Source organism: Pieris brassicae, chromosome 12, assembly GCF_905147105.1.
Source record: "Pieris brassicae chromosome 12, ilPieBrab1.1, whole genome shotgun sequence".
Classification (NCBI taxonomy): Eukaryota; Metazoa; Arthropoda; class Insecta; order Lepidoptera; family Pieridae; genus Pieris; species Pieris brassicae.
The window spans coordinates 2,595,413-2,620,108 of record NC_059676.1 but is presented as its reverse complement, the minus strand read 5'-3'; the positions used below and the strand labels follow the sequence as shown (position 1 = coordinate 2,620,108).

The window sequence follows — 24,696 nt, the reverse complement described above, 5'->3', positions numbered from 1 at the left end:
TACAACATCCAATTATTTCGCGCCATTCGCTAGAAAAAACTTATACGTTTGTAATGGCCGCTATCAAAATTCAAATTGTTGTCATAGTTACAATGTTTGTATTTTCATTGTGAAATAATCCCAATTACATGTGTTTGGTTAAAAAACATTGAAAAGTTAATTAAGTTAAAAAATATTGCATATACATTTGTACAAACCTCTTTATATTCGAGTTTTACAGAAAAGTGCTAAAACTGACATTGACGTAAGCTGTTATGGTCTACAGCAATATTGACATTTTTTCCATATTCGTAATTCAATGAATTCTAGGTTATGTTTTCCATATAAAATAAATAGTAAAAATGTAATTATTAACTTAAATTTATCATCTAAGTGGTTTAAAACCAAATATGACAACTTCTCCGACCAGGACAAAACAAAAATTGTCTCTACGAAAGCGGTTATTTGTTAAAAAATCGCCAAAAGTTGGTTGCTATGTTGATACTGATTCTAATGATGAATTCAATCAGCCATCATCACGTCCAATGTCTCCAGCAGATCCATTCCTTGCACAAAGTGCTAACAATATTGAGACTAAAGTAGAGAATTCGAAAAGTTGTAAAACAGCTGGCTGTGAACAATCTTCTCCTGAAGCTCATATAAGCCCTGATGATCTCCAAAACGACGACGAAAAAAACTCGAAATGTTGTAGGAAATTATTTAGACGTTCCCGCCCAAAAAGTCTAGTCGAGGCTCATTCCCTAAAAGATGAGACACATTCAAGACCAGAGAGTCCTGTTAATAATTCTAGTAATAGTTTAAGTGACCATACTCTATCTTGTACTAAAAGTGAGGAGATACCTAAAGCAACTGTGTGTTTTCCTAAAGGTGATGATTCAAAGAAAAGTTTTGAACATTCAGGTTCATTTGAGGGTATTAAACCTAAAAGTAAGTTATTTGTAAAAAGGTTGTCAGCCGATCACTTAATATCAAATGATACAAAACCATTGTACCATTCTTCTTCACCTGAAAGTGATAGAAGCAGTTCTTTGGACCGTAAAAGGAGGTATGTACTTTTTTTATTTTACCATTTGGGCACTAAATCCATTTTAAAATGTGTCATAATTTGTTTAGAGCCAAGTCAACAATCACAAGGTCATCACACACTGGAAGCACAGATAGCTTGGCTCGTAATTCATTGCTTGCTGCACAAGTGCTACGTCTCATACCAACACAAGAAGCAAAGCAAAGGTTTGGGTTTTTTATCATCTATTAAATCAAATGTAATCCCTTAGCACATAACACTTAAATTTAACCTTGATGTATAATCTATGACATAGTAGTTTTATCTAATAATTTTCAAAATTGCCTAGTTTTGTGAAAAGTATGAGCGACATAAAGTAAGTAAGGAACACAACATAAATGTATAAATAGGTTTGGTTAGGTCATAAATGTTAAATTGGTTGGTGGACTTAGTTAACATACTTACACTCTCCTTGTTGGGTGCATTGTACTTATAGGACTAGCTAGTAGTCGTAGCATGTTGTAATTGTTAATTTAATTTTACAGGAATTATTTATATGGAAGGCTAGCGTCCAATTCACTTTTAGGCACTGCAGAATTGGAGCATGTATTTCCAGGTCGAGAGGTAAAGATTTTTGTTGGAACATGGAATATGAATGGGCAATCTCCACCAAGGTAACTAATTAAACTAAAGTAGGACTATTGTTTTAACTGAATTATTGCTAGTATGTTTATTTAAAGTAAATGAGTTTTTATAATTGAGGAATTAGTAGAAAACAATACAAAAGAATTATGAGCAGATAACAACATCCCTTAGAATATAATATTGCAAAAAGGAATATGTAAACTTATGTTGTTTATGACTATGCTAGTTGAGAAGTTTTTATTTATATAAAGACATTTGAACTATCTAATGTATAAATTAATTATTGGTATTTTTCCAGAGAACTTGCAGATTTTATATTTCCAGATGAAGTTAAGCATGTGCCAGACATATTTGCAATTGGAACACAAGAATCATATTCAGAAAGAACTGAATGGGAAATTACTATACAAGAAGTTTTGGGTCCATCACATTTGTTATTACACTCTTATTACTTAGGTAAGTATTATATGTTTTTGGCACTCACACTTTGTAACAGAAATCGAGAGTTCTACAAGCATCAGTTCTGTGCCTATTTATTGTAAAAAAAAAAGAATTTCAGCTAATTCGATCTAGATTAGCCATTTATGAGTTGTAGATTATGCGTGGCAAGTGCACACAGCTTAACTGATTACACTGTGAAAATGAGACATTAAACTCTAATGAGAACAGGACTAAAGCTTTACATGGTCGTCCCACTTTTTTTTTAAATTCAGTACACATAACAAATAAATGTTTTTCATGTTAAAATAATTTTAAATTAATTACTAATATGTTTCATATTTAAATAAAAAGAGGATCTCTATTTAAATACTACTTTATAAGTATTAAAATTCCTCTTAAAGAAAAAGTTATTAAACTTGTATTGGTTGTGTTTTTGGAAACTTATTTACACTCAATATGCATGTTTGATAACCTATTGTTGTTTTTAGGTACAATACACTTGACAATTTTTATACGAAGAGACCTTATATGGTTCTGCTCGTTGCCTGAAGATGCTAGTCTCTCTGTCCGTCCGGGAACAGCATTTCGTACCAAGGGTGCTGTGGCTATATCGTTTGCGCTTTTTGGTTCCACTTTTCTCTTTGTAACCGCCCACTTGACGGCCCATCAGGAAAAAGTGAAAGAAAGATTGTCAGACATTAAAAGGATTATACGTTCGATAGATTTACCAAAGAATTTACCTTGTCGCCATAGAAGTAAAGGTAAATCATTGTTCAATAAGAATATACATATTATTAAGAGTTCAATAAGAATATATTTTAGAACAGTAGTTTAATATTTAGTTAAGGATAAGTTGTTTGTAAAATATTTCGTTTTGTTTCTAACTTTCGAAAATTTAAATTTGCGCAAATTGAAGATACGCATTTTTTTGCTTTTTTTTCGTTTTTGTTTTCTTTTTGTGGGATGACATATTGATGATGTTATACTGATATATTGTGGACTGGGTTATTTGTATAGTTTTCACGGTTGATGAAAGATAGTATATTAATAGTAAAATACCTCTTCTACCCATTAAAATCGACCTCTCCAGAATATTTAATATCCACGAAATTAAAAAGATTAGAAGTATTATTTGACTTGATTGTTTAAAGTAATTTTTTGAATTTATTTAAGAGTATTATTAAATTTTTATAAGCGTGTTGTTTTAGCATTACTGCAATTAATCGTAAAATTATAACTAACAAGTGACATGTGTTTAAAATAATATTTATTGAATTTTTTTTTCAGATGTAACCAACAATTTTGATTATGTATTTTGGTGTGGGGATTTGAACTTCAGACTAGGAGAGCCGAGAGCTGCTGTTTTAAGATGGATCGAACAAACACAGGTAATATTTATTTCCCTATTTACTTAAACCACTGGACATTTGAGGCATTAATAGGTTTGGTTTTTTATTTGATTTTTATTCCGCTTTGCAATTCGTATAGATCTTTTTTTCCATTTTTGATTAGAAATTATGCGTGGTACTATAAAAAAGGACCACCTATAGAATCGTTGAAACGTTAATATTATGCAACTGGATGGTTTTCTTTGTTAAAACGTTTACCTTAGGATCAACAGGTTCACACAATGTATTTAACGACATCTCAACACAAAATAATATTGTTTTACAGGAAATATGGTAAACCGATAGAAAAAAATCCGTTTTTTTTAGGAGTGTGAGTTACATTATAAGAATTAATATTTTTTTTATTTCAGTTTCCCCTCCCACCTCACTTACCTCACGGGCTATTACACGCAGATCAACTTACGGTCGTTTTGGAAGATGGAGCTGCCTTTAGGGACTTTAGAGAGGCGCCTATCAGGTTTCCGCCTACGTATAAGGTATTTTAAGGAATGTTTTTATATTTCTAATAATAATAGTCATTATTCAAAATATGGTTGTGACAAAATTGATGGGAAATCTTTTATGCTTTACTTTGACTCTATTGTCATAGTTCTCTAACGGCTTCTCTGTGTCTTATTGCTGGGGTCGTAGATTTGATCCCTGCCTTCACCTGCACATTTGCGCATGCGCGTGGGCATTTAAAACTGGGTCATACGGTATAAAATATTATAAGAAAGTTGGTATTTCTTATACCAACAAATTTACATCGTGTGTCTGGCACAGAAGGATACCTACTTGCCTATTAGAAACAAATTCACTTCAAGTAATGGAAAAGGTTGTAGCGCCACTGTTCATGTCAAATTTAATCTAATAAATAGCTATTAAGATTCACACTTTACTGCTTTTAAAATTATATTTTTTATGTTCATACAGCTAAAGCGTTTTAACGTCATTCGTTTCACAGTTTTGTGATTATTATTATTACTTTTTTTATGCCAAATGTATTTGATGTATTGATCCTAATTTTTAATCACAATTTTACCCATCGAATTCTCACTCACATTGCTGGGAGGCTCGCAAGTGCAATGCCGGCCTTTTAGTAATTGGTACGGTCATATCTTGAAGGTGCCTAAGTCGAAATGTTTCAAAGTTCGGAAATAGTTCAAAGTCGCTTAAAGTAATTATTTGTTAAGTAAATTATGAATAAAAAGACATTCTTTTTACGTCAATATTCTGGATTTCGGTATACGTGTTAGTTTCATTATAATAAATTAAAAAAATATTTTAATAATTATATTTCCAGTATGATCCGGGGAGTCAAAAGTTTGACACGTCAAGTAAGCAACGGGCACCTGCGTACACGGACAGAATATTGTTCAAAGCAAAGTCTATGACTGGAAATTCTTCGGCTGGTTTTGCAGGTACATCCCACATACATCATCATATATATTGATATATATTTCAACAGCTGCTCCCGTGAACATCGTTTCGCCTAACTTGATTGCTTACTTACCTTTTTCGTAGGTGCATACCAATTTTAGAATTTTTCTTTTCTACCCCATAGAGACTTCGCGGGTTAAAAACCTAAGTACAAAATAAACAAAAACTTTTATTTTTATTTATCCAAATTTCTCTTTAAAAAAAACTTCCTCGCAGGTCAAGAAATAAATAAATAAAATTTCTTCAAGTTTTGAGCTTAGAAAGATATTGCGATCATTTTATTTAATATATATATAAGCGTTGGCTTATATATAATATACTAGCTGCCCCCGCGAACTTCATTTCTCCTTAATGTGGTTTTAGTTAGCCTTGATACCGTGACACGAAAGAATAATTTCACTGTATTATCGTCACTATAATTTGAATTTGATTTAAACTTCGGTCTAAGTTACACGCAGTTAGCTAAGCTAACACCAAAAAATAATAATAATTGAATTTCACGCTATTTCGTTTACTACAAAATAAATTTAATTTATACTTTAGCCTCAATAACACGTGGTAATAATGATATTGAATTGTAGCTTATATGACACGTTTGTCGGTTTACCATAGCAGTGCCATCTATTGATTACTTAATCCAGTCGAAAAGTATCGACATCTGTTAGAATCTTTTGGAGTTAACAGATAATTGTGACTGTCAATTAATTATAGACAAATAATTTGCAATAAAATGAAATTGCGACTATAATTAAAGATTTAAGCTATCCTATCTCTTTAAGTTGGACCAGACTGCTCACGGTATGCCAATTTAATTTAAAATCGGTTACTTAACCGAAACTACTTAGTTTAGGAGTCCATCGCGGACAAACATCGTGGCAGGACATTTATATATATTAAGATAAGATATGTCACGGTACAAGGATCCCCGAGTTGTTCGTGAGAACAATCGCCGTCGCTTTCGTCACCATGTGGCATATTTAGAATTTACATTTAAAGCGCAGTGAGTTCTGCGTACGACTTTGCTGGATGCCGTCCAAAACCAAACTGACCAACCGGTGGTCGGCGACCACCTCTCGGCCCGTTACGTCCACACTTTCGGATCGTATACAGACTCACTCAAACGCCATCTTTGAAAGATTTAGCATTTGACGCTTTTTTAACAACTAATAACGACATCTATGATCGACGACATATATATAAGGGTTCGCTTATATATAATATTTATAAGCGTTGGCTCAAAAAGAGAAGAAAGAATCAGCCCATGACCGCTGTCATATATTATCTGACATTTGACAATTAACATTTCTGTGTCCGCGTGCTTCAGGGAATACGAACACAGGCGAAGATTTGTATGTGCATTATTAATTTAGGAGTACTGTACTTGCCTATATTGTCTAACCTAGAGTTTTTTTTTTAGATTTTAACCTATGTTTAATGTTTTACAGGTCTTCGGCGACTCAGTTCAATGCCGGTTACAGCTAGTTTAAAATGTATAGCATACAATTCCGTTCAATCAATATGCACAAGTGACCACAAACCTGTTTGGGGGCTATTCTCGGCTGCGCTTAGACCTGGCACTGATGTGTAAGTGTTAAAAACAACATTAATTCTATTACTAGGCATCTAAAAATAGTTTTCAGACTAAGGTATCTATGGTCTTACAATTACAATTATAATTTGTATAAAAACTAATTTAAAGAAAACACTTTTTTAACGGATTGAAGCTATGTAAACTTATAATTGTTTTACATAATTTTAAATGTCTCCCGACGTTTCGCGTGCTTTACAAAAAATTTAGAATTATGTAAAGTAATTATTATAATACATAACTTCAATCCGTTAAAAAAGTGTTTTCTTTAAATGTGTAAAAGTTATGTTAATAAAAGAAAAATAAAATCTAATATACATTACATTGGAACATTTCATATGTTGTATATGTCGCAGCCAACTACCTTAATTAGCCATTCAATCAAAAGCCTAGCTTTACTAAACAGCGCCGTTCAACTAGAAGCCTGAAATATTCAGCCGTAGCATTATTACAACATTTAATAAACTGACTGGCCATTCGCTCGATTAACCGATTAAAAATTCGACAAATCGACTTAGGGTCCTTCAAGAAAAGAGCGTACCAATTCTTAAAAGGCCGGCAACGCACTCGCGAGCCCTCTGGCATTGAGAGTGTCCATGGGCGGCGGTATCACTTAACATCAGGTGAGCCTCCTGCCCGTGTGCCCCCTTTTTAATAAAAAAAACATGACAGTATATTTTTTTTATTTAACACTGAAATTTTCAGAGTGCCCTTAGCTGCTGGTCTTTTCAATCGGGAAGTCTATCTCGAGGGAATCAAACGCCGGCGAGCGCTTCTAGACCACGCCCCAGGTACTTCAGCAGTATGTTCCATACAGTGACATTTCATACGATATTTTATTGTATACTCTTAGTATAAATTTTTAAATTTGAAATAATTGAAATGACAGTACATACATATACATTACCAACACAACTTAATGAATAGTTACTTAAGTATTATTTTCATATTTTTTAATGTACCGTCGGGAAAGTACACTCTAAGTTTATATTATATACCTAAGATTATATTTCTTTGCTTCAACAGAACTAAAATGTGTTGCAACATCTATATTTTATACCAAAAAGACAATGCAGTCTATAAATGACTATAGACAACAAAATATTCATTTAGTATATATTTATCTAGTCACGATTCAGGTTTAACAGTATTTAATAAGTGTAAAAAAGTCATTAGAATTATTGAAATAATTTAAGGGAATGGATATTTTAGTGTGTAAATATTTATTATTACTCAGTCATGACAGAGCAATTCGCTATTTGTCTATGGTTTTTGAGCAAAAAGTTTTTAATAGATACAGATTCTATACCCTTGCAACCCATAAGTTACATCTGAAAATGTCCATTCTCTGTCCTGCTCGTTCATTTGCAAAAACGAAAGGATAGAAATATCAGCTAACATCAGTATTAGTATTATATTTTGCTTTAATAATAGTTTTATCGTTACGTTGCACTGAGTGTATCGCACTTAAGTTTGCCCTTGGCATTAGTAAGCTAGGTTGTGATTTTTTTTACTTACTTAAGTAAGTTGCACTTATATCGTTGTTATTGCACGTTATAATCTTCCGTTGTTTACTTCGTGCATCGCACAATTGCGCTTTGTTTAACTTGAGATAAGATTGTGTCATAGCGGTGTATATAACTCCCGTATAACAAAATTGTATTGGTTTTTAATATACGGGAGTGATAATTCGCTCTAGGTCTTGATTTGAATCTTAGGTCCTATTTCTAATTCGTCAGAATTTCTTCTTAACTGCTGCCGGCTCTTGATAATAGATTTAACTTTGATTGAGGTTCTAGAAGCCTAGAGCTAGAGCTTTAATCCTACAGATTGGAGCGTTTTATCATTAAGTACATTTGTTATTATTATCAATTCATCATTATTAGTCCAATATATGGACAGATAAATATGATTTAAATTAGAAAATGTACCCCATAATCAAAGTACGTATTCATGCTTGCATGTTTATATATTTTTGTCCCTGACAGTATTAGTAAAATTTATTTTCGGTATTTCTTTTAAATTATTTTGGAATTGATTCAATGTCAAATGTCTTTTATATGAAATAGTAAAACAAAATATCTTTTCTGATGTATTATTGTATGATGACTTTAAACCATTTTTTTTTTGTGGAACGTGTCTTTTTGTAGCGCGTTTAATATATTTAAAAAGAAGTGTCGTCATACACTAGGTTTCGAGTATTTTTCAAATTAAAGTTAGCACTGTGTTTGAAACATGGAAAGAATTTTATTTATATGAAATATGTAACCATGGCAACAACAACCGCACGTGTACGCGAACATGCCATCAGTATTATTAAACAGCGACTACACGAAAACTATTGTTCATATAGTAAAACTCTTGATGCACTTGCATGATATATAACCCATCATCGTTGCTATTTCAAATAGTTCCGTTAATTTTTCTAGTGAATAATTTTAGATACAATGCGATAGTCTTCTTCAGTGATCTTATATCCTTTAGAGTTAAGTACTTATAATGTACTTAAACACTTAGGTATTGCGTTGAGTAAAAATAAAATAATACCAAAAGTATTCTAGTCTTATTCATTCCAAATAGATTTTAGATTTGTATGGGACCTTAAATTAGGGGTAGTATATTTCTGTGATGTAGCTATAGATAAAAATATCGATATAATATTCTTACGCCCGAATGCTTAAAAATATGTTAAGTATAAACAAGGTGAATCACTTTTTGTGACACTGACAGCTCACAAGTCTACTATTAAAACAGTATTTTTCAAGGCTTAAGGCATTTCCTTTAGTGGTAAAGGGTCACGCCTGTTGCAAAGTAATTTTGTCTGTAGCTATAACATGAACATGTCAACCCTTGACCCTTGTCAATGTCAAATGTCGCAGATTGGTTATGGCCATTTAGCAAAACTGATTATTCATTCCAATTCTTGGTAGTTTCGGCAATTAAAATTGTGTCTTTAACGCTGCGTAATAAGGTGCATTTTACAATTTTGATGTATAGATGCTTTAAAATTTATTGTTATGGCAGGACATGTCAAAGTGGAAAATGTATATGAATAAATATCTTACACTAAGCATTGTTGTACATTGATTTAAATTATTCATTGTATTTTCTATTATATAAAAAATATAATATGTATTTGTTCTGTACAAAGGTGGATTTTTGAAAAGCTTGAGTGTTATTAAATATGATTTTGGAATCAACAAAGGTAAATTTTAATTCACTATCAAGCTTCATTTTAACAAGTTATTTTAAGGACCTTTATTTGTCATTTAGAAGTAAGTTTCATAGACAAGATTTCAAAATAATCTAAGACCGCGTTATTATATGTATAACCTAACCTTATTCAACTACACTAAATCAGTCTTGTGATAATCTGTGCGGGAAAAAAGCTGCCGTGGGAATACAGGACCACGAGTGAATATTAATGTTTCATGTTAAAATAACGTCTGTTTATGTTGACAATACAGCTACGTTCTGTTATTATCCGGATTTTTATAATAAAAATAATGACGCGAATCAAATAAGAATTGTATTAGTTCGGACACCTGACAGACCAGTCGCACAGACTACGTTTTAAATAAACTTTGGCCTCTTCGTCTTCACAGCATACATAGGTGTATTTTAGAAAGAAAAGAAAAACACTACTATAGATGTGTAGTGATTGGCTTAATTGTTATGTATTGTTAATGGCATTCAGCAACCGTAACAACATAAATCATGATTTTTATATAAAGAAGGTTTATAATAACATGTGTATACTAAATAGTCCACTAAATGGAAATTATGTAGCTCTAAAAAGACATTAAACATTTGCCAAAAATGTGTCAATTATATTTATATATATCTGTCATGAAGAAAAACTTAAATATACTAGACTCATGGAGAAAGTCGTATCATGTATTTATACATTTTGAGTTTGATCACGGAATCTATGTCAGGTGGCCACTACTGAGCGTCATTTAAGGCAGTCACTGCCGCACATCACCACATGTGGAGTTACCCACTGAAGTATTTCCGAACCAATGCGACTTAGGATAAGATCCTATTATTACGTACGTACTGTTTTTTCAAAGGCTGGCATTAGCGAGCCGTTTCAAAGTCTCCAATATAAGTATTGCGTGTTCGGCGGTAGACACTTATCAGGTCTCCTACTCGATCGACAACAATCGTATAGGTCAAATAGTATGAAAAACTTTACCTAGTGGTTATGCGCAAAACAAACATTTCTCATACAAATATTTCGTAGTCACGTATTACGTTGGCGTTTAACACTTTGTCAAACTAATAGTAGCTACTCGTAACCTTTTGTTTTTTGGTAATCTAAATCCATTTATCGGGATATTCAACATGAGTGGGTGACTCTAGTATATTTAAAATTATTCATACTTTTATACGGTGTATTAAATAGATCTATTTAAGATTTGACAGTGTACTAGAAAGTTAGAATGTCCGTAGAGTTGTAATTTTAAATGTCATGCTATATGGTCGCTTTCTGATCAAATTTAGTCTCGAGACGCGATCCGCTATCATAATATATACTTTTGTTATAATTTTTCAGTAACATTGGCTCATGATTGGTCACGTGGTCCATATGTATTCGAATGGCATACGGTGGGCGATGAATACCGCAAAGTTTATTCTAGATTAAATAACTTAAATATACCAAATCCTGTTTTTTTCAAATATCACAGAAAAACATATATATATAATTAAACCCTTAGGCCATTAGGATTCTGAGATATCCTATCGCTATTGACAGTTTTTCAAATCAATACGTCTTCCACAAGGAATTCATATTTTTAACATGATATTTATAAGTACTATGACCGCTTTATTAATGAATGTTTCAACAGTAATTAAATGATTTCAAAGTGTTGTTCGTATATAGAAAATAAATCTAGATAATCTCTACATTTAAATTCAAATACATTTTCGTATTTTTTTACCCGAGTCACAAAAAAGTTTTCATATATCTGTTTATCTTTATAAAATATTGTAATGTCCTCTCCACGAAATTGGGAACTGTTTTGCACCTTTCATGGTCTATCCTACATTCCCTTTTGAATAGAAAATATATCAGTTTGTTCACTACGTAAGGTTCTACTGTCAATGGCCCATCGTAATCTAATAAGTAGACAATGATATTTATACATGATGGCCACAATTGACTGATAAGTTATGGGGCTATAACACTTTCTTAGCACACTAGATTAATCTATTTTTTTTATATACCTTTCAAAGTTAGTATAAGTAGCACATCTATGAAGTATGTAACAATAAATATAATTGGATATTATTTAAATTGTTAATTGATGTTAAGCCGTGGCTACAAAAGCGAATAAATGTGTTAGCGTAATTGTCATGGTAACGAAAGTTTTGCAATGCGTAGACAGAAGAATGTAGTGAATTTGTCTCAGTCTATGGATATTGTCGTTCTCTTTCTTTGTGAGAGAGAGTAATAAAATAGTTTGTCTATTAGTTACTCCGTCTATGCGTACATGGCTATTTCATGTAATCGCTTTTGACATATTTTCAAATAGGAGAAAAAAATATATTTTTAAATACCTATTACCTACTATATCATATTTTATAAACAATGTTGTGAGCATACTAGTCCATTATTACTAATAAGTTGTTTCAATGTAATGTTTCGCTGAAATAAACTTTTGATGCTGTAACCTTGTTTTATTTCTTACGAACGAATCCTAAATTCAGGGCCGAGACTTCGACTTCGTCGACTTCCATACGTAGTTCTAGCTAATTCTCGTTTCTGAATTTTACCTTTAGTTTTTTAAATTTCAAATATTTTAAAGGAAAATATGTGTATACAAATACATTCAGTTTTTAATAGGAAGTAAAAAATAAGACATTTATTATTATTTTCTTTATTTTGGTACGACATTATTGTAATGCCATTCAACACAAGCGCGGCCAGTCAATCCGTTTACTTCTATATCACACCATTTCTCATAAAATTTCGCTTCCCTATCTTTTCCAATGTAAAAACTAACTTCATCCTTATCTTGAATTTTTACAACGTAAGATACGCCACCTAAAAACAGAGTAATAATATAAAAACCTATATGACATTAGATGTTTTATAAAAATAAGTCGAGTCTACATTATATACTACTGTAGACTGTTATTAATCTATTTCAGCCGGCTTAGTCAAGATGCCTCAACAGTAGTGTATGTAGGAAGTCGAAATGGTAAGTTTATGTCATAAAGTCCCGAATGAGAATACGTCCCTTCATATACGTATTGTCAATGTCAAAAACATACTGAAATCCGTCAGGCAGAATGAAATTACACGTAAGAATGGCGCCAAAATTTAACAACATGTCGTGCGTGTGCTAATTGCTATAGATACATAAATATTAAATTAAAAACGATACATAATATCCTATCCTATCCAAAAGACTTTAGCATATATAGTAATAGTCTTAAGTTGCTGTTATAATAACTTCGAGAAATAAAGTCAAAAATTATTTTAAAGATATACTATCCCCAATCTCCCAATAAGAAGTATTCGACAGCAAAACTGAATCAAAGAAATCGCAATTTTAGTATAATCGCTAAATTTATTACATTTTATAAACAATATCATTATGTACGTGGTACTGTTTTGCTAAATAATTAACGTACCTGCTTCAAAACTAAATCCATAATCCTTGGGAATTATCTGATTTTCTGCATGTTGATATAACTGGAAATCAGAAGAGTCGATAGCTGTCACAGAGTGGTTCGCCTTGGAGTAATAATAGCCAATAGTAAGACTGGAATAGACAATAATTGTTGAGTTATTATTATTAATAACTTGCTAGTCTATTTTTTCGAACTGCAACTAGCTGTCATTATTGCTTTCTTATATTCCAAACGTCGTAAGGAATAATATCTACGGAACAATTTCTAGAAAAGTGCAAATGACTACGGACAGTGTAAGATTTAAAAAAAATGCTATCTCTGGGATAGCATCCATATCATTTATGGCACTGTAAAAGTTTCATCATTGGACGTCAAGGCAGATTACGAAATTCCACCCGTATCACCTAGACGTCCACCGTTCCACGAATGAGCGTTTTTCAAGGCAATTTCTGCTTCCAGCTGCCCACTGAAGTATTTTCGAACCAATTCGACCTAGGGTCCTTCAAGTAAAGAGCAATTCTTAAAAGGCTGGCAACGCACTCGCGAGCCCTCTGACATAGAGAGTGTCAACGGACGGCGGTATCACTTACCATCAGGCGAGCCTCCTGCCCGTTTGCCCCCTGTGCTATGAAAAAAAAAGAAATAATAGGAACACTTACTGAGATAAAATACTCGGTTGTGAAACACTTCCGGCAGCGATAAAGTCGCCGTTATCGAGAAATATGAAGTGATACACATATCGGTGAAAGTTACGCCATTCGCGTAATACTCCTGTATTAAAATAAATTAATTAAGTAAACAAAGTTTTTTTACTATTATTTTCATTCCTCCTTGTATCCAGAATTCTGAATACTACCGAAAACAAAATAAAGGCATTATAAATGTAATATTGTAATATTGTTATGGTTGGAAAATTAATAACTTACCAAAACTGTGATCCCTCACACAAGGCATGTGAATTTCATGTTTTTTGTCATTGACTATTACAGTGCCAGCCATGTAACCCACTTGTTCGTAATGTGTTTGATGGTATCTATAATTATAAAAAAATAACTATCTATCACGGATGAGCTTAGAAGGTGTGATAGGCGCAATTTTGAACCAATTCATACATATACAAAATATATTTTCAGTTTATTAGTTATTGTCAGTTTAGCAAGTTTTTTGGTAAAACGCGGTAATCTCAAGTACTAGGTACTATTTGTAACAAATCGTATATTTGAATATACCTACTTCTTGAGCAATTTAAAGTAGTCAGCTGACCAGTATTCCCTCGCCATATCGTTAGCCATACTCCAAGCCGACATCTGTATGTCAAAGTTGAATGGGTTCGAGGAAGCACTCCATGTTAAGTTCGCTTCTACCTTTATCTTATTTTCGTCGCCACGACGCCTAAAATTATAATATTTATTATATATATTCAATTATTAAAATACCATGATTTCGAGCTAAGCGTTAACAAACTACAAGTAATTTGGTCGGAGTTGTTATAAAGTTGAATATCTTTTTGAAGACTAAATGAACGCAACCACCCAAAATCTTGTTAAAACTTCTTACAAAATTAAAATAATTATTATTTCAATCAAACCCAGGTTAATAATATGTAATCGAATACGAAGCTAGTTTTCATCTGTTTATGCTATTACAGCAATTTCATGTATTTAAACCCAGTGCTCGTGAAATTCGACGAGAAAGGCAATATACGATATTTACTTTTAGTACAACTGTATACAAACAAATTGTGTCGAGTTCATAAACGCATAAAAGGAAATGCTTGTTCTTATCACGCTGAATTTAAATAAGCGACACAAGACATTTAATATATTGAAGTAAATTTATAATTTATCGCAATTTTTTGTTAATACAATACTTACTTCATTTCACCGTTGTATTTCAATTTCCAAGTTCGCATTGGTACAAAGTTCGTAATTGTTAAGCCTTGTATATCATAACCTTCATCATCTTCGCTTGATTTCTTCAAATGTGTATCTGGAAGACTTGGAGTTAACAGCACATCTTCTCCGTCGAGCTGTATATTAAAGGATATACATTATATCTTTTTATAATCGTACATTACCATTCTTAAGCATGAGCGTGTCAACCCCTTAAGTTGTGCGTTTCAAAAGGCTAAAGGAAAATAAATACAAGATGTTATACATAACATTAATAAAAAAATTATCAAAACATTGACTTTACAATGGTCATTGTTAAAGAAGGTTTATAAGTAATTTAAAACAAGCATTACACATTATACTGGTAAGCATAAAATGTTGTCTAATAATTCGTAAATAATTGTGTATCAAGGAGGTTCCTCTGCTCGAAAGCTTTCTTTAAAAGAGTTTGAATTGAGTTGTGAAATATGAGATCTAATTAAATTACAACTATACTGATACGAATCGTAAAATCTAAATACGATTCTATATGGACATACAGTATACTAGTGTTGGCGACACCTACAATCACTGGGATGACACTGATCAAGGGTATGACTGAAATGCGCTCATCGAATTATTTCCGCCGCAAAGGATATATACAAGGCCTTCGGATGTCTACATCCATTTAAGGGTGTCTTTCACATAAACATAAACCTAATATAGGCGTACATGTTTTATTCGTTGTGTTTACAATTTATTAGACTACCCCCCCCACAATTTGTTATTATGATAATAATAATAACAGTTAAGATATATACGTAAAAACGACAATCGGTTATTAAACTAAAGATAGTGCACGATACTTTACGACTTAAAGGAGGAATATGCATTTCAATTACCTTAAGGTATAAGAAGGCGTCACAAGCACGTTGAGGCCGTCTTGCCAACCCACAAATCAGAGCCTCACCTGTCACAGACATTCCATTGAAGTAGACCCCATCAACTGACTGAAACCAAACATTACTATTTATTGTACGAGAAAGCCCACAGAAGCTGCTTTGCAATTACAGGATACAAAATGTGTACACGTGTGTACTAGTGTACACACATAAGAAGTGAAACTTCTTTATGATTTTTTTCGAAAAATTATCTTCTACGTGCAACTTTACAGAAATTGGTTAAATAACGTTAAATTAAAAAAAGTTTAACAATTTGGCTTTTATTACTTATTACTTATCTAATCTTATTACCGAATTTCATTAATTGTAATAGAATTATTACTATCGTTGTTATCCTTATTGTATATTTTTGTTATTAATAGCTTCCAATCAACCGTGGTAGGAACAAGAAACAGATGGCGCGTAACAGATAAATGTGACGCATAACCGGTATTTTTTTTTCCAACGCCGATAAAGAAGTTTCACTTTAAAAATAAAGAAAAATATTATAATTGAAAATCCAAAACTGAAATTAATCTTGATATTTACCGAAGACAAAAAATCCCTAATCTTATTTGAAATTATAAAACTGTCCCGTCCCGCGTGCTTTTTACAAGCAAAGTGATAATACTAAGTTTAGCAAAATAATTCAAGATTGGGTTTCTGGCAAAGAAAGATAACTTGTCCATCTAGAAATAAGATCACCCGAGCGAGCAGTGAGACAAAGTGAACATAGCTGTTTTTCTATCGTTCCAAAATAATGGGTAAATCATCCACCATGATGCCTAAAGGCAATTCAAAAACGAGACTACACCACTATGACTCCCGAATGTCAATACCCAATACCTACGTTTTTGGATTTAACGGAGTCTCGGTTCTGTATAGTAACCTTGTAGGTATTTCTAGTTTTTAGCCTTAGTAAGAATAACTTACCTTAGGATAATCACCTAAATCATAACATTTTTCAATGTTGACGTCATGGTCTTGAACGTGTATTTCGCTTTCACTGCTTAATTCAGTCGGTAGTCGGGTCAGATAAACTTTTAACTAAAACATATTAAGGTTAATTGTGATAAGAATTTAGACTCTACGAATAATCCCATGATTACGCTGTTATAGTTGACTATTTTTACTTATTTAACATACTACTAATAGTATATCAATACACGACATGGGAAATACCGTACCTATATTTCCTTTTTGCTTGCGTCTTCGTTCATAAAAGAGGTAAGTGGAGGCCACGCCACAAGACGACACAAAGCAACAAAAGTTTTCAGCTCCAATAAAAACATTTATATTATAAACTGTAACTGTTTTCAGTCTAATAAATAATTAATTATGAAACCAAGTAACGAACGTAATGATTTTTACCGAAAATTCGTTGATTATATGACTAAATCTCGTTCCCAAAGTAAATCACTTTTAATGCTCAAGAGAGAAAGTTATGATAGCCGGTATTGTCTTTCGTGGGGGCTCCGAGGCTGTACCCTCCTTGAAACCCAGCCCTAAAGCGTATAGCCAGCGGGAAGCGATTAAATTGTATACAGATAGTATTATACATATTAACTTTGTTCTCAAGTATCTATTGATGTAATCGTACAGATCTATTTTAAGCATACATATGTATGTACACAACGTTCTAAACTTATTTATTCCCCACACATGTTTAGGTTTATTCACATCTAATACTAAATTTAGTTGTAGTCACTAACCTGCCTTAATTTTAATACAACATACATAAATATGAACTTAAGCCAATAAGTTTTATTTTTCTGTTGATAAATCCCAAAAATTGCCGGTTTGTTTTTCGTATTTATGAAACGAAAGACAGCAAAAAACACTGGTATAATAAAAAAAATTAAATGTATCATTTTTGATGTGCGCTCTATAAGATAACTACTGAACAATTAAATATACTAAAAAAATTATCTTATCATTTTTAACTGGAAGTGACCTTTAGTTTCAACGTCCATTCAATCAGTAGGCAGACATTGTATTATCAAGCGTGTTATTCCAATTTTTAATTAGATAAAAATCATTGCAAGAGATAAAAGATAAAACGCCTAAACTTATAGAATTATATTCATATCATATTCTTTCTATTGGAAGTCCTTCGTGTTTTATTATTATTCCAAAAAATCAGGATTAATTTGCGTTTTACATAACCATACTTTACCGTTTGTATTTTAGGAACCTTTTCAATCTCTTATGTATACCTACAACATATAGTTTTGTAGCGACACCTACATTTATGCCCGCCTTACTCGTCCTATGCTCCGCTATACTCGTAACGATGATTTTCATACATGTGCTTCCACCAAAGCGGAGACGAGTGGAGCGCAGTGAGCGAGTTGAGCGAGTTTCCCACGTCTCCGTACGAAACTCGATGAACTAGTTTTATTTATATTACATACAATTATTTCCACTGAAAAAAAGATTAAAGCAGAGCGGAGCAAGCGAGTAAATCGGAGTCCGCTGCGTTCAAAACAAGTTTTGAACGGAGTCGTCTTGAAAATCCTTGTACATTCGTAATAAATCTCGTTTTGCGGGCCTTCCTCTAATGTGATAATTGATGCAAAATGTTGTTTTGCGCCGGATATGCTTTTTTTAATAGTGATTGAGTAAGATTTTATTTACCATATTAATATAATCATCTTCACTAGAAATCTGACATAGTGAAATTCACAAAAACGTTTTGATGCTACGAAGGGCTGCCCAATACTGGTGTTCAGCTCCCCGCTCGCAAAAGCACCTACAACATCGCTGGATGAAGCGAGATGGAGGCAAAAAATCGACGGAGTCGTCGTTCATTTCCCGCTTCCTACTTCGCCTAGTTGACATCGTTTCAGTGGAAGGAAATTATTTTAAAACCACTTAGTGGAAGGCAAAAACTATTTCTCGCTCAACACTTACGCAGGCAGGCATTACTGCTTCTGACGTCATACCCTGAAGGACTAACAGTCCGATCTAACATCTCAACCTTAGCTTTCAGCTACTGGTTAGACTGGTCGAGGATCCTCCAACGGGTGCCTCTTTTTCAGAATGAAGAGAAGCACTTTCCTTTTTCCACAGCTAATTTGTTAATATTATTAAAGTAAAGATATATATTTCCTTATTATCATATACATGTATTAATTTGACGAAATAAAACGCTTATTAATATATGAAATATGTATTTCTAGACTTAAAATAAAATTTATTCGACCGTGGCCAACAAATGTTTATGAACACATTCTTCCTTGTTGATGAGATGCGTTGTCTTGTTCACCAGTTGCATCAAGGTATTTAAGTTCGAAGACCACTCATTCAGTCGGTCGGAGGAGTCCATGTTTAATCTGAAATATACATAAAACATAAAAAGGTCCCCGCAATAGAGCATGAGGCATACATTTTCTTTTATTAACATTTTTAGTTAGTCAAAGTCACTTAAAAAATACTAATGGCGCTATAACCTATGCTGTTTAGGCAAGTAGGTGATTGCTGGTCAGTCTGCCTGACACACGCCCTCTATTTCGGTCTAGTTTTCCATCACCGTACGATCGAGTGTATTTAACACTCGATCGTACGATGATGGCGCACAGACAGAAAGTCCATTGGTGCACAACCGGGTTCGAACCTACGACTTCACGATGACAGTCGCCCGCTGAAGACACTAGGCCAACACTGGCATAACATTTTTTTGCAAAAGATAATTTGACTGGAACGCATTGATGTTACAATACAATACAAATTCGATATATGTTTAAGCTTATTAGTTCCAAATCGACTTTACCTATTCAACTATAAAAATCAATCTCACCTGAAATGAACAACACCCGCTGGTCGATCAATCTTGGCCCGTACAACACTGCTAACGACCAATTGGCTCAGAGCCTCTTCCGTCTCAGTCACACTTAGGCCAAGCAACTCGCTCATACGCTGTATCGTTATACGCGTGTAGTACATTGACATAATACGGATGTTCTGTAACAAAATAAAATTTGATCAACTAAATTTCCATACATATTGTTAACATAAATCATCAAGTTTACCGAGTTCAATTATAATTGATACAAAAAACACTTTTTATTTATTTTTAACAGTTATTTATTTATTAAGATTTACAGCAAAATTCAGAAATATATATAACACTGTGGACCAATTAAAAATCTTCACATATATATATTTTTTAAATAAAAAATGCCAATTATTTTGGTAGTAGAACAAAAAAGAATAAACAAAATCTAATTAGTTGACATTGAATCATTTTGTATCAAAGCTCTCCTTGCTGTCATGACACTTAAACATATAAATATCAATAGTTAATTGATTAAATCTGTTCACTGCTCTAACCACAAAGTTCCTCCCTCTATAATTTGTATTTACTTTAGGTACATGTCTTAGAGTTGCAACTAAATTATGAATTTTAACCGTTTATCGTCATTTATACAACTATAAGAGGCTCCATACCTATACATAGTTGTACCTATATAATCTATATTTTTCTTACTTATTTTAAGCATACAGCTCTCTGGGTCCTCACAACGCAACAGAGACAAAAATTGGATTCAAATTCAGCATCAAATTCAACCAAAAGCAGAAGAACATTAAGCCTACTTACATGTTCCACAACTCTATTCTTCAGGTCATTCCATCTCTCTTGTCCCATCTCATCAGAAGACTTGAAGAATGGTGTCATTCTCAGCATCTTCTCATATGATGAGCACAGTGTGTTCCATCTTATTATCTCTGGATTCATGAACAGACCCAGCAGTTGTCTGAAAACAAGTTTAATTTTTATTTACACTCGTACAATTGACCAAATTGAAACGCGTTTAGTAATGACATTTATTATCCAAAGTTTCTGAGTTCAGAATTTTAGTGTACTCTCAAAAACAATAAAAAATATTAATTTTAAATGTTTGTTATAATATAGTTGAGTTTATTTAATTATGAAGACTTTATTGCAGAGATATTATACAATTGACATAGTTATTTTCATTCTAAATTTCATACAATTGACATAGTTAAGGGAAAAAGAAGGCCAACTGGCGGCCTTATCGCTTTCGAGCTATCTCTTCTAGGCAACACATTTTTAGTTTGTTTACAATGTCGGAGTATAAAACAAAACAAATTTTAATATAATTTAGACTATTTTTTTATTTGTTTATCTAACGTGTACAATTTTTTGGCTCAGAGTGGCTGCATATAAATATATATTTTTTATTTGATAAAATCGCCACTCCCAACCAAGGAAAAAATCTAAAGTAAAACTTAATTCATTAAGTTTAAATTTAGGCGATTAAAAAGAGTTGCAGAGCGTTTACTGCCAGTTCTTCTCTTCCATTCTACGTCCTTGATTTGAGAACTGGCAGTAAATGTAAAATTTCTTTCTTCTTTGACATTCATAAGTGTCCATTGTGTTACCTATATGAATAAATGATTTTTGACTTTGACTTTAAATAAATTTTAATATAGACCCCTTTTATATTAAGCATGATTTTACGTGAAACTGTCATTAAATAAAATTTACTTACTTGTATTCAGGCAATTTATCAAGTTCCTTATCCTCTTTGAGTCTATGGGTCAGGTCAGCCTGCTCGTTGTCGTATGGTGCTAAAATAAGGAATACCACACTTCCGATTAGCGCGTCATTTCCGCCTGCTTGCCCCAACGCCCGGAAGTGACGGCACACAGACAAATATGCGCCGTTATGTTGATCAACGGCTATCATCAAGCGATAGAACTTTTCTTTCAGCTCCTATAAATAAAAATACTTTTTAATTTTAAGCTCTGTTCTTTGGAGAAACATTGCAAATGTTTCATTGCTTAAAAGAAAATTAGGCAAGCTGTTTTTGCACCATACACAAATATTCTCTTGTTGGATGTTGACCCTAAAATCTCTGTACATGCAGAGGTTTTATTAATAATTGGTAAATGTAGACAATGACAATGAGAATTCAAACATTGCTGTAATAATGTCTGTTTATATAGTAAAAGCTTCAACAAGTACCTACTTTAGATGATTCATAAAAACTGGAAAAGTACTAAAAATAGATTCAATGGAGATTAATCGTTATATTCTTACCAGTGTATTTTCTTCTTCAAAGAATTTAGTGTTAATTTTTTTGGAAATAATTTGAGTACGAATGTAATCCTTTATTGCAAGGCACAGCCTCATTTGCTCTAGGATAAGTTCCACTTTCTCTCTTTTATCCATTGAACCATATGTTTCAACCTGTAATTTTAAATGTTAAATAAGTATACATCACAGAGAAAATTTAAATATTCAGAATATTTGGTTTAAAAGTTTAACACACATATTTCAGATACTTATTACCTATATATATCTGATCATCCTACTGATTTTAAAAATTATATGAATTGTAGAATGAAAATAACATTTCATAATGTAATAAATTAAAAATAATAAAACTTTTTATGAAACCTTGAGAGAGTAAAACTAAAATATGCTTATCTAAAAAAAATCTGTGCTGAGAAGTGAATTTTCATGTCAATATTCATTCATCTCAATATAAATGGTAACCAACCTGCAGTTCTTGTATGATTTTAGCAGCTTCAGCAACATTGTTCTCTTCTTCACGAATTTTAGCCAAAATATGGGTAAGCCTTGCTCTCTCTACTTCTACATAAATCTTTCCTTCGGTAATGGTTCTTAAGGTTTCTATTAGCTTAATTTTTGTCTCTTTATCAGGTGTCTTATCCACATAAGTACAACACTCTTGAACCATCTTTACCACTGCTTGCTTAAGTTGAGACCTAAAAATCAAAAACTATCAGTTGATTTTACACAAGAGCTGAAATGAAAACCCAGAAAACTTGATACAGATATTGTAACAATACAGTTTATATTGTACATGCTGAACCTGTTAGTAAATAGATAATATAATACCTTCTCTTTGATAGCAGAATAATGTGGTCATTTAGAGCTGACCAATTTTTGGCCTCATAGCATATTTGGACAATTGTTACTAAAATCCTTGCAGTGGAAGCCATGTCAGCACCCTGTTACAAACAAATGACAATAGAAAAACTAATTTTCAGGGCGAGCTAATAAGCTTGATAAGACACTCAAAAATTATATTTAATTTTAAACTCAAGAATCATTTATAAATTAAATTTATTAAATGAAACAAAATTTTTGAATTAAATATTCCCATTAATGTCTTGAATCATAAGCTGCCGCTTCTCACACTAAAGTTTGTAATTGTTCATTAAAATTAAGCTACTACAACCACGATGAGCACTGCCATTTTGTCTAATTCTTTCATTTTACAACAATCTTCAACTTACTGTTCTCGTTTGTTTTTCTAAAGCCAATAATTGATCAATAGCTTCTTGAACTCTACCACTAGATGCCCAGGACTTCCACAGTGGTATTTTTTCATCACAAGTGGCACTATAGTCGACCTATAGAAATAAATAATTAATAGAGTCTGCATACAAATGCATTATAATTTACTTAATTTTACTAAAGACTGAGGGCTTTATGTTACTACAATAGAAATGTCAGTAGGCATCTTCTTTGAACATTAAATCCCCTACCTCCATTTTAATAATTTTTCCGCTAGCATCTAGGCTTTCCAAATCACCGTTTGTAGTCATTTTGTGGTATTATTTCTGTAAGAAAAGAAAAATAAATTATAGAGGTTCATATGTATATGGATTTTTAAGACACGATAGAATGTGTTTATGTATTGAATTTGATAAAACTTACCACAAATACTGTTATATTTAAACTGTAGTACAGTATATTTAAAGAATACAAAGAAATTTTTATATTTTGCACGAATTTAGATTTTGAAGGTAAATGCAAGCTCACTCTTCATGACAAATTAAAATTGACGCAAGACCCTTCTATTCTGACAGACTTAATAAACAATACATCTGCAAGTACAGATTAGCCAACAGTCTGTAGACCTGATAATGATTGACGATAATCGACCGACGAAGCAAAAATCCGGATTATATACGATTGTCACTTATAGTGTCTCAGCCCTGATTTTAACTTAAATACAGAAATTCCTTGGTAACCCGCGGGGCTAGCGGGAGGGTTAGGAGCGTAGCGTACAGTAGTAAATGCGTACTTTTGCAATAAGTTTCAGGTTGAAACACAACACAAAAGTTTTTTAATCGTTATGAAACCCACTAGTTAAGTGACGTCGTAATTAAGTCGTGTGTAGAAAATTTCAGATCAGTAAGGTAAGGTAAAGTGGACTCATTTTCCACACTTAGACTCGTAATTGGTCCGTTGTGCGTTAAGTCCTGGCTAATTTAGTTTAGTTTAGCCAGCGCTTTCTAGAAGCACAGAAGTCTCCCTAGAGCACTCCCACTCCCGGAGCGACCTCACTGTTCCAAGGATTTTTGTACGTTGTTTAGCCACAGCCTCGCATTCCAGGACTACGTGGGTAACTAATTCCTCTGCGCTGAAACAGCCTCTGCACAAGGGGCTATCTATCGCACCTAGGACAAAAAGATGTTTATTAAGGAGACAATGACCCGTAATTGTTTTGAGATTGGTTCTATTTAGGCTTAGAAATCGCTTTGTCAGTTGCGGGTTCACAGCTGGCAGAGCCATTTTGGACTGTTTGCAGTCCACACTTCGCTAAAGTTCAGCGGATTGCTGGCGAATGCAGGTTCGCACTAGCGATAAAGGCAAGGGACCAGCAGGAATCATTCCTGAGCCTCTTCTCGCAAGCTCGTGGGCAGCATCATTGCCGAGAGAAACACTGTA

The 24,696-nt window shown here is 32.8% G+C and overlaps 3 protein-coding genes across 3 annotated transcripts; 1 reads left to right on the top strand and 2 right to left on the bottom strand.

Moving 5' to 3' along the window:
• LOC123717060 (inositol polyphosphate 5-phosphatase E) lies at positions 1 to 12,183 on the top strand. Its single transcript, XM_045672833.1, has 10 exons — positions 1 to 1,045; positions 1,114 to 1,230; positions 1,549 to 1,677; positions 1,947 to 2,104; positions 2,578 to 2,850; positions 3,377 to 3,477; positions 3,849 to 3,974; positions 4,781 to 4,898; positions 6,363 to 6,501; positions 7,211 to 12,183. The coding sequence occupies exons 1-10, from the start codon at positions 390 to 392 to the stop codon at positions 7,323 to 7,325; spliced, it is 1,932 nt and encodes a 643-aa protein (XP_045528789.1). The 5' UTR covers positions 1 to 389; the 3' UTR covers positions 7,326 to 12,183.
• Positions 12,184 to 12,380: 197 nt separating this feature from the next.
• Positions 12,381 to 17,893, bottom strand: LOC123717198. The gene is made up of 9 exons (XM_045673082.1): positions 17,675 to 17,893; positions 16,896 to 17,009; positions 15,924 to 16,031; positions 15,025 to 15,179; positions 14,384 to 14,542; positions 14,077 to 14,183; positions 13,810 to 13,921; positions 13,151 to 13,281; positions 12,381 to 12,557 (listed from the first exon to the last, which is right to left on the bottom strand). The coding sequence occupies exons 1-9, from the start codon at positions 17,831 to 17,833 to the stop codon at positions 12,391 to 12,393; spliced, it is 1,212 nt and encodes a 403-aa protein (XP_045529038.1). The 5' UTR covers positions 17,834 to 17,893; the 3' UTR covers positions 12,381 to 12,390.
• A 1,225-nt stretch (positions 17,894 to 19,118) lies between these two features.
• On the bottom strand, positions 19,119 to 23,828 carry LOC123717437 (26S proteasome non-ATPase regulatory subunit 12). The gene is made up of 10 exons (XM_045673423.1): positions 23,680 to 23,828; positions 23,508 to 23,582; positions 23,256 to 23,372; positions 22,855 to 22,967; positions 22,493 to 22,721; positions 22,030 to 22,179; positions 21,479 to 21,702; positions 20,563 to 20,719; positions 19,762 to 19,925; positions 19,119 to 19,297 (listed from the first exon to the last, which is right to left on the bottom strand). The coding sequence occupies exons 2-10, from the start codon at positions 23,565 to 23,567 to the stop codon at positions 19,159 to 19,161; spliced, it is 1,353 nt and encodes a 450-aa protein (XP_045529379.1). The 5' UTR covers positions 23,568 to 23,582; positions 23,680 to 23,828; the 3' UTR covers positions 19,119 to 19,158.
• Between the last annotated feature and the right edge of the window lie 868 nt (positions 23,829 to 24,696).

Excerpts from the sequence above, each read along its gene's own strand:
- LOC123717060 (XM_045672833.1), top strand. The coding sequence starts at position 390 with ATGACAACTTCTCCGACCAGGACAAAACAAAAATTGTCTCTACGAAAG. Across the intron at positions 1,678-1,946 it reads AATGGGCAATCTCCACCAAG|AGAACTTGCAGATTTTATAT; the intron begins GTAACTAATTAA and ends GTATTTTTCCAG. Across the intron at positions 6,502-7,210 it reads CTTAGACCTGGCACTGATGT|AGTGCCCTTAGCTGCTGGTC; the intron begins GTAAGTGTTAAA and ends TGAAATTTTCAG.
- LOC123717198 (XM_045673082.1), bottom strand. The coding sequence starts at position 17,833 with ATGATACATTTAATTTTTTTTATTATACCAGTGTTTTTTGCTGTCTTT. Across the intron at positions 16,032-16,895 it reads ATTTAGGTGATTATCCTAAG|TCAGTTGATGGGGTCTACTT; the intron begins GTAAGTTATTCT and ends GTTTGGTTTCAG. Across the intron at positions 14,184-14,383 it reads TACTTTAAATTGCTCAAGAA|ATACCATCAAACACATTACG; the intron begins GTAGGTATATTC and ends TTATAATTATAG.
- LOC123717437 (XM_045673423.1), bottom strand. The coding sequence starts at position 23,567 with ATGACTACAAACGGTGATTTGGAAAGCCTAGATGCTAGCGGAAAAATT. Across the intron at positions 22,180-22,492 it reads AAATCATACAAGAACTGCAG|GTTGAAACATATGGTTCAAT; the intron begins GTTGGTTACCAT and ends TTAAAATTACAG. Across the intron at positions 19,926-20,562 it reads AGAATAGAGTTGTGGAACAT|AACATCCGTATTATGTCAAT; the intron begins GTAAGTAGGCTT and ends ATTTTGTTACAG.